This window comes from Coenobita brevimanus, chromosome 23, assembly GCF_032717465.1.
Source record: "Coenobita brevimanus isolate Jiangsu-jjx chromosome 23, ASM3271746v2, whole genome shotgun sequence".
In the NCBI taxonomy this organism is placed as follows: domain Eukaryota; kingdom Metazoa; phylum Arthropoda; class Malacostraca; order Decapoda; family Coenobitidae; genus Coenobita; species Coenobita brevimanus.
In genome coordinates this window covers 70,615,972-70,626,079 of record NC_136976.1, presented here as the reverse complement: position 1 = coordinate 70,626,079, position 10,108 = coordinate 70,615,972, and the positions used below count along the sequence as shown (strand labels likewise).

Sequence of the window (10,108 nt, the reverse complement as noted above, 5' to 3'; positions counted from 1 at the left end):
GAGCCTGAGAATAGTAATAGTCACCATTAACCCTCCCAGACGATTTTACTAAGCTGAGAGTGAGTCATAGGAGCCTGAGAGCGTTAATAACCCCTGATAAGATAGGGGCACATGCGGGCGATAAGCAGGTGAAAAGGGGGAGGGAAGCGATACGTAACTCCATCGAATGCAGTCTTTGTCTTGCCGGTCGGACTGGCGGACTCAGTGTGTTTCCCCCTTGCCCCTGTAATATTTTAGGGACCTGGATGGAACACCGAGTATCGTGAGGCACTTTCTTCTTAGCAACTTATCTTCCTTATAGTGTTTCACGTATACGCTATTTGCTGTGTATACAGGAGGATAGTATGGTGTAATGTATAGAATAAGTCGCTTGAGAAGAGGTGTAGCGAAATATAGAACGCTGAATATTGTTCTTATTAACATACGAAGGGATCTCGAGGTGTGATGTGCAGAATAATTCGGTAAAGAAAGGGTGTTTGGAAGTCTTCAAAGTCACTGTGAATTCGATCCGATGGCCGTCTCTCTCTCTCTCTCTCTCTCTCTCTCTCTCTCTCTCTCTCTCTCGTCACAAGACCTTCACTCCTCTATCTCCTTTTTCACACAGAGACCTTTGAGGGTGACGCCGATGAGGACACGCTCAGCAAACCCCCTCACGCCCCGAGACAACTCTAGTACTCCCATCCACCTAACGCCAGACGATTTTATTTAGCCGACAGTGAGTGATTGGAACCTGAGAGTGAATGTGAGCGAGTGTGAAAGTGAGTGAATTTTGATGAACGGTGAAAGTGAGAGAGTGATTTTGTTGAATGATCAGAGTGAGAGAGTGATTTTGTTGAACGGTCAAAGTGAAAGAGTGATTTTGTTTTGAACGGTGAAAGTGAGAAAGTGATTTTGATACTTCCTTCAACATGATTCGTGTTGTGCTAAAATATCACCATCACCACCACCACCATCATCATCATCATCATCATCACCAACACCACTACCATCAGCATCACCACCATCGTCACCACTGCCACCACCACCATCACCAGCGCCGCCACCACCACCATCATCACCATCACCACCACCATCAGCACCACCACCACCATCATCATCAGCATCACCACCACCACCACCACCACCACCATCAGAAACAGGAGCAAGAAAAAAAAAAGTGTGTCCTGTGAAAGGTCCACATACTCATCCCTTAACGTTTTCTATCCGGCGACTTATTTTCATACTATCTCCAGACGATTTTTTTTTTTTTTTCAAGATCAGGAGAACTTTATAACAAATTGGAGGGATTTACATATAACCTCCATTAATCCTTTCGCGACTAGACGGTTTTCCTGAGTTTATTAAAAATCGCTTGGCAGGAGCAAAAATAAATAAATAGATAAATTGACTGACAGATAGATAAATAAGTTGTCCAAGGGCAGAAAGGATAAAGAGGGAAGAATGTAATAAAAATAAATGAATTAATGAGGCCTATATCAATCCTCTTCCAGCTAGAAGTTTCTCTTACGCTGCATAAAATCGTCTGGTGGTAACAAGGAGAAAGAGAGAGAGAGAGAGAGAGAGAGAGAGAGAGAGAGAGAGAGAGAGAGGTTAAAGGTCATAGCGATCCAAGAAAGTGGGTTAGATTATCACCCTTCTGGAGTGGTTACGTAAGGAAGACTATTGTTTGGCATTTCATTATGTCTTTTGCTATATGTTCTTGCTTGCATCCTGTTGCTCATTTCCTCTCTCCCTCTCTCTCTCTCTCTCTCTCTCTCTCTCTGAACCACTTTTTGCGCTCAGTGGGTTCTTCTTACAGCTCCGTTCAAGGCGGTGACCTATAAAAGATGAATACACACACACACACACACACACACACACACACACACACACACACACACACACACACACACACACACACTTAGTCACACACACACACACACACACACACACACACACACACACACACACACACACACACACACACACACACACACACACACACACTTAGTCACACAGGCACACACGCACACACACACACACACTACATGATTACCAAGCCCACACACACACAACTGCTCGTCTGGTGTACGCTCGGCTCTGGGTGTTGCGTAGTGTCGTGTTGGTCGTGGTGCCGATTGGATATGCACCGAAACTTTGCGAACACTCCGTAATCGATATAAACTGGAAAACAACGAAATATTAGACCACAGAGCAAAATATTCCGCGTGAAAGTGAGGATAATATTTACGTATAGTCAGTAATTATCTTCTCAGTTTCGTCTGAAAGAAATTTACAACTCGCGAAACACAGTGACACTACCATCTGTGCCAGTGGGTGTTTCAGATGCTTCAATTTTTCCGCAAAGTATACGTCACACTTTGGGAATCTCTCTCTCTCTCTCTCTCTCTCTCTCTCTCTCTCTCTCTCTCTCTCTAAAAACTAATATTAAGTCGAATGCAAAGTACCAAAGGAATAATATGGGCTTAGACGAACGAACGTGATGTTATTCTTAAAACGCAATGATGCCAACCGAATAGCCTGTCATATAAGGCGATTTTCAAAGTTTTGTTGGATCATTTTCTAAGTGATGCTAGAAATTTCGTAACACCTCTTCCTCAGCGATCTATTTTGCACATAGCACCTCGGTATTCCCTGGTATGTTACTGATGCAAACTCCTTCGGGATTAAAACATTAAAGAAAAAAATGCCCCCCCAAAATACACAAAATAAATCGCTTAGAAAGAGATGTTACGAAGCTTCCCATGCCACTTACGGCCCCTTCAGTGTTTCGAATTAAGAAAATAAACACAAATTGGACAACGAGTGCAATACAGATAAACTACAAAAAATAACTCAGAGTCCACTACAAGGATGGCAAATTTGTGCTGTGAGTTGCTTTCCATGTGTTTAATAAATGAAGAAAATATTTGTAAACATTCAGAAAATATATACAAACATTGGAACGAAAATAATTGAAACTCGAATGGAACGCTAGGAACAAGTACGCTCATTTCACATTGTAAGTCAAAGATGTGTTTCAGAATATAACAGCTTGTTCCATACAGCTTAAAATAAGAGAACATCTGGCCAATCTGCTGTACAGGTAACACTGGAAGACTGATAACCATGTGTGTGTGTGTGTGTGTGTGTGTGTGTGTGTGTGTGTGTGTGTGTGTGTGTGTGTCCATTTTTCCATTGACCACCTATACCCTTTTCACCTTAACTTGGACCAGATTTTCATCCTTTAGCAGGGTATTTCACATTGTTCAGTGGTAGAAAGAGTCAATACCGTCGTCCCACGTCCTTTCCAAAGCTCTTCCTCGTGACTAGCATCACATTCTACAGTAGTGTTACTCTGTAAAGCTGGGGGAGAGGACAATTTTAGGCCACGTTGAAGTAAAGAAAAAAGTATAGCGAAAACAGACGTTGGAAAAAAAAAAAAAAAAAAAAAAAGGAAGGGGGAAGGTAACCTAAAATGAGGACTTAAGGTTTTGTGTATAGTTTTCCGAGTCAAATACACACACACACACACACACACACACACCGAGGAGAGGAGTATTGTTGTTAGTTGTCCGTCCGTGTCCAGTGAGTGCGGGAAATACTGACACGCACTCCTTAAAAAAAAAAATAATAATAAAAAAAATAACCAGTGCAACGATAGATAACTGGCAATGCGTATGTTTTCCTTGCTGTCCTGGTGCAGAATCGGTCTATCTATCTGTCTATCTATCTACCTATCCATCCATCCATCTATCTATCTGTCTGTTTACATACATATACAGTATACTTCAAAAACTGTTTAATCTCAAACGCAACGATGAGTGTTGTGAGTAGAGACACTGCGAAATAATAGCATACAGTAGAATTCATTACACAGTATCTTCAGGCTTGATAGCATACGCACTATTTACAATAACCAGACCAGTGAAAATAAACAAATAATACGAATATGCTTTGATTAGTGAATATATTGCACGATTTTTCCAATGAGTAAACGAAACATATACTGAATCCTTTTTTTTTTTCTTTTCTTCAGTGGTTATGCATGTGCACATATGCATGATTTGGTATCGTATCTGTTCTCTCTCTCTCTCTCTCTCTCTCTCTCCCTCCTAGTCACCGCATGTTACACCTGTGTAGCTCATATTAAGCAGGTGTCATACAGGTGGTGGAGCGCAGGTGACAGCTCTCTCTCTCTCTCTCTCTCTCTCTCTCTCTCTCTCTCTCTGTTTCTTTCTAGTTGCTTTGATTAATTTTTCATGTTAACCAACGCTCTGCTCATTTCCATGTATTAATTTCTCAAAAAAATAAAATAAAAATCCGCATGTTTCTCCCACTCTTTTTGCATTATTATCAGTTTCCATTATTATTATTGTTATTGTTTTTTATTATTATTAGAATTATTATTTACATTTAGACACTTCTCACATTCACTTATGTTCTATTTCACTTCTTTTCAAAACTGTTTCCTATTTTCAGAAAGATTTACAATTACTTTTTTTTATTATTCATCATCAGGCAACAGAGTGAAAGTGATTCTTGAAACGTAATACAAGCAGAGAGAGAGAGAGAGAGAGAGAGAGAGAGAGAGAGACTGCGGTGGTGAGGCTCGAAATTTAAGATATAACAAGATAAAACTCAAAATAGAACGAGAAAAGAAACCAGAAGCTAAACTCTCCCGCCAACTGTTCAGAAGGCGATAAGAAGCAAGAGGAAGGAAAATGAGATAAATCTGATAAGGGACACATGACAGGTTGCGACGGTGAGTGAGACAAACTTAGATTACATAAAACTAGAAATAGAAATGAAACAATAGGGGAAAGAACTGAAGGAGAATTAAACAAGAAAACGTGGAAAAGGTGACAGGGAAAGTGAAAAGAAAATGTAAGAGAGTGATATATTGTTGCAGTGAGATACGAGCATATAACAAAAAAATATATATACAGTATATATATCAGAGGAGGAAATGCAGAAAGAGGTCATCAACTAAGAGAGAAAGGATAGTTTTAACAAGGGAGACATTGCTGCGGTGAGAAGGTGATCAAGATGGGAGGCAGCAACAGTGTATTCAAGGAGGAGGAGCTGCAGGACTACGAGGACCTGACCTACCTCACAAGAAAGGAGATATTGCTGTGAGTAGACCTGGCTTGTTCCTAATAACCACAGACGAGATTATTATGCTTAGGAAGACTTTTCAATCTGGAGGCGATGGACAGCGTTCATTTACCCCCATAACAATACAAGAGGTCCTTACTGCGCTTTAAAAGCAATCATTCAAGGGCAGTATAAATAGAACAAGAAAATATGCCATTTGGAAAGAAGTGGTTTATGTCAGAGGGATTATATATATATATATATATATATATATATATATATATATATATATATATATATATATATATATATATATATATGTGTGTGTGTGTGTGTGTGTGTGTGTGTGGAGGTTTTAGTACAGTCCAATACTATTCATGATACAATGGTAATTACGAGTATGTCGACTGCTTAAGCGGCCTGGCAATGACATTCCAGTTACAACAAATAAGTGATCCCAGTTCCTTTGTTGCTACTGCCAGACACACACACACACACACACACACACACACACACACACACACACACACACACACAGAAGAAGTTAGTTACAAACAACTTGCCTGTGAATGAAAAAATTACATACATAGGCCTATATGGAAATTTATATACAACGATGATGATGATAATATATACACTGAGGCAGCTCAGACAGTACTGGCTAATGACAACCCCTCCCCCCCAAAAAAAAGAATGATGCAGGGCTCTTTGTTTGCACACTAAAATGATGAGGGAGAAATCTGCTGTTACAAAAGAAGGGCAGAAAATAAGTTAGTCCCCCCTGTTTTTACGTAAGCATCGCAAACATGGAGTCTAAGAAGGTCCTTAATTCGTCAGCTTAGATATATTTAGAAAGGAGGCATTCAAAGCAGAGTAAAATATTACTCATGGCTTTTGGACTTATACATAACTATTGAATACCTTGATTAGAACCTATGGGTAATGATTCTCTCTCTCTCTATCTCTCTCTCTCTCTCTCTCTCTCTCTCTCTCTCTCTCTCTCTCTCTCTCTCAGGGCCTGGCGTCGGTGGGAGAGCCTCGTGGGGAGTGAGGCTAAAAGGGATAAGGCTGCTCGCTTCCCAGAGGCGGCCGTACAAGAACTGCCAGAACTAAAGGTAGCCGAATCTCTCTCTCTCTCTCTCTCTCTCTCTCTCTCTCTCTCTCTCTCTCTCTCTCTCCGTACCCTCACATCATGGCCACATACCCAACCCCGTAAGAACAGCATCGTGTAACTGTAAACCCAATTAACCTGGAACCAGTGACTGTCCTTAATCTTTTTATATGATGCTCATTTTCCGTTTTGCATACCCACACTTTTTGTTTCTGATGGTGATATTCTCGCCCAGATCCACACTCTTTGTTTCTGATATATATATTTGCCGACAAAAATTCCTTTACACTTCTAGGAGGTATGGTGAATGGAGTTTTTTTGTTTTTTTTTTCTATTTTTTGTCCATTTGATTGCTGTTGAGATTAGTGAGATTCTGTTATTTTCCGACACGGTAACTGCTCCCTCTCCACTCACACCATCCTCTCTCTCGAGTTCTCCTCCATACCTATCTCCATCCTCCTCTCCAGTATCTCTCCATCCTCTGCCATCCGTCTAATTCTCCTCCATCCTTTCTCCAGTCTCCTTCCTAACATTTCCATCCACCCACTGCAGTCCTCCTAGTTCTCCACTCTAGTTCTCCCCCTGCAATCTCCTTTCTAATATATCTACTGTACTCCTTCAAACCCATCGCTTCTCCTTCATCCCTCCTTCAGCGTCTCTCCTCGTCTGCACTCCTACAATCCTCCATCTTTCTCATCCATCTTCCTTTAATCATTCAGTCCTTCAGATCTTCATCCCTCCTCCAGATTTCTCCATAATCTCTCTCCACTTCCTCCATCCCTACAAACGCTCCCTAAGCACCTCCAAACAACTCCCCTCTCTCACCCTTGCCAGTACAATCCCTTCAAGAGTCGCATCACCCATGTCTTCTCCTCGAGGCGGGACGCAAGGATGAGCTTCGAGGACTTCCTTGACCTGCTGTCCGTCATGAGCTCCAAGGCGCCGCTGCATCTTAAGGCTCACTACGCTTTCCATATCTTTGGTACGTGGAAGGTTATGTCTACTTGTCTATCTGTTTATATATCTGCGTGTCTGTTTATCTATTTATCAGGTTATCTATTTATTTTGACATGCAGTCCATCATGAGCCACAAGACTCATTCCATCTCGAGGCACGTACGCCTTCAAACTTTTTCGTACAGACTTACAAACAAGGATGTAACTTCATCTTACGTAAATTAACCCAACCTAATCCTTTCCCACCTAATCTCACCCAACCTAATCCAACCGAACGTAACTTAACCAATCCCCTCCTCACCTCACCTCACCTCACCAAACCTAACCTAGCCTCACCCCACCCCACCTCACCCAACCTAACCTAACCTAACCAACTAACCTTCAGTATATTTTCCTCCCTAGACTTCAACGAGGATCGCACCCTAGACGCCGAAGACCTGGGAGAAGTTGTGGACAGGCTGACAGGAGGAGAGGAGAAACTACTGCCAGAGGAGAGGAACAAGCTGGTTGACAGGGTGAGACAGGGGCAGGGGAAGGCAGGGAGGATGTGTGAATGGGACAGGGGAAGGGGAAGACAGGGAGGGTATGCGGGAGGAACAGGGGAATAAAGGGTATGGGTGAGGCAGGGAGGGTATGAGGAAGGGGCAGAAGGAGGGTGGGGCAGGGGAAGTGTATGGCAGGAGGAGGAGGAGCCAGGGAAAGTATATGGCAAGGAAAGGATGAAACAGGAGAGAATGAAGCTGAGAGAAGGCCAGGCAGGAGGCAGGGTGAGGCAGGGAGACTCATAAGGAATAATGGTGACCTAAGGTGAGGATGAATAAGGCAAAGACAGAGGAGGATATGGGGTGAGGTGGATAGGAAAACTCACGAAGATTACGTGATGGAAAAATAAAAGAACTGGGTAAATGAAAATATGTACAGATTCGTGAAGGTAAAATTTAGTATAGGAAATATGAAGCGAAATAATAGCCTAATATTTTCCTAAGTAGTCTAAATATTTTCTTGGAAGTCTTTCTCCTTGCCCATACATTCCTGGTAGTGCAGGAGCGGATGGGGTGATGGTTGGATGTGGAGGTAATTCACGCTAAACCAACAACAATGTCAACAACTGCAACTCACATGTACCATTCAACTTTGCATTAAACCTTTCAGTCTCATAATACTTACTTTTGGTTTTACTTCTGCTACTACAGGAAAATCTTGCTCTAATCAGGAGAAACGTTTAGTACTGAAGGAACGAATGTCTGTATCCGGCTCATAGAGTTTGGAAAGCCTCTCTTAGATTGAAGAAAGCTGACTGGAGATGGCAAGCATAAAATGGAAAAAATAAATCGTAGTAAAGATATTAATAAACACTAATCTAATCTCTCCTCGTTGTAGGTTGAATACTAATCTAATCTAACTGTCCTCGCTGGACTAATCAGTTCTCCTCTCTCCCTGACAGCTGCTGGAGGAGACTGACTTGGACGGTGGCGGGATATCTGAGGAAGAATTCAAGCACCTCCTCACCAAGTGCCCCGACTTCATCCACTCCTTCAGGTTCTGTATATAAGCTACACGAAAAGGAGGAGGAGAACAAGGAAGGAGACACTGCCTTTTGGATGATGGGAGAGCGAGTTGGAGAAAGTATATTGGTATCAGGGACAAGTCTACAGTACTCTTCTTTTATGATACCTAAATTACAGAACTAAGGTTAGAACCGACGAATGTTATTTTCATGGTTCAGACAAGTACTATTAGGTTAAGGTGATTATGCTAGTCATTGCTAAAGTACCATTTTCTGTGATCGGATCGTTGTAGAAAACGATAAAGTATTAGTAACTATTGTAAATAATATTTTTTGATTAACAACATGTAGATCATATTTTTGAAGTTGAATTTGTATGATTAATTATACTACAGATTCTATTTTTAACGCTAATTTTCCAACATAACAAGACAGAATGTTACATCAGCTTTTAAAACAAAACTTCAGTGACAAATTATAGGCTAAACTCTTAACATTAAATTGCTGTTCCATATCAAACCAGCATTGTAGCATCAGACTCTCTCCCGTATTCTAACTGGTGCAGGAGATTCTCTAATATCTTTGGCTAAACTATTTTATATATTCCGTGTTGTTATTTTCGTGTATTGTCATTTATATATCTTGTATTGACAGGCTTTCATTACTAACAATCCAGGAATATGAACGTGCTCAAAATAAACTGGTGAGAGAAAGGCATTATGGTCTGTTTATATTCAATTTACAAAGATCCCTAACCTTCTGTCAGTTTAGGTGATGGCCAAATATAGTCACTTTGGAGGGCTCAGTAGTAACCAAATTCATTCATTTTCCATATTCCTGCTTATTCTCTTATTCACGTACGCACCCTCACTTGAACTCTCACTCATATTCTAAGTATTCTCTTAATTCCCTAACTATAGAATTTTCAAGTGTTACACTGACCATAGAGGCGGCGAGAAAAAATAATATATACTGAATAGTGACAACAGTGGTGGCTGTAGTGGTGTCCTTAATGGGTTAATACTCTTGCTGGTTTGGTAAATTTCGTAGCGCTTTTCCTCAGTGACCTATTTTCTATGGTACACGCTGACAACCTCATATGATACTGACCCAAATAAATCAACTTTAGGGGAACGGAAAAACAAGGCTCCAGAGTATAATAAGGCGCAATATACAAAATATCTCGCAAAGGAAGGTGGTGGTGATAAGCAGTATTTTCGTCGCGTTACGAGGCATTGTAGCACCTCTTCCTTAGCGATTTATCTTGTATATTACACCTCAGTACTTTATGCTATCTTCTTAATACAGCTAAAAATGGCATAAATAAAATACAAAAGAATACAGAAAAATGCTAGTAAGGAAGGAGTGCCTGAAAGCTTCCTGAGGTGTCAAGAAGAGACGGCAAAATCTTAGTGATGGAGAGTGAGGATGATGACAGCGAAAAAAAGAAAAAAGAAA

General features: G+C 41.0%; 1 protein-coding gene across 1 annotated transcript; it reads left to right on the top strand.

Annotated features, from left to right (window-relative positions):
* The first annotated feature begins 4,999 nt into the window (after positions 1-4,999).
* LOC145392895 (calcium and integrin-binding protein 1-like) lies at positions 5,000-8,754 on the top strand. The gene is made up of 5 exons (XM_080267180.1): positions 5,000-5,114; positions 6,092-6,191; positions 7,022-7,169; positions 7,546-7,658; positions 8,588-8,754. The coding sequence occupies exons 1-5, from the start codon at positions 5,029-5,031 to the stop codon at positions 8,693-8,695; spliced, it is 555 nt and encodes a 184-aa protein (XP_080123306.1). The 5' UTR covers positions 5,000-5,028; the 3' UTR covers positions 8,696-8,754.
* The last annotated feature ends 1,354 nt before the right edge of the window (positions 8,755-10,108 follow it).

What these genes read in the sequence shown, in the direction of transcription:
- LOC145392895 (XM_080267180.1), top strand. Translation starts at nt 5,029, where the DNA reads ATGGGAGGCAGCAACAGTGTATTCAAGGAGGAGGAGCTGCAGGACTAC. An exon ending in AAGAACTGCCAGAACTAAAG is followed by an intron (nt 6,192 to 7,021) that starts GTAGCCGAATCT and finishes CACCCTTGCCAG; the next exon opens with TACAATCCCTTCAAGAGTCG. An exon ending in CTACGCTTTCCATATCTTTG is followed by an intron (nt 7,170 to 7,545) that starts GTACGTGGAAGG and finishes TTTCCTCCCTAG; the next exon opens with ACTTCAACGAGGATCGCACC.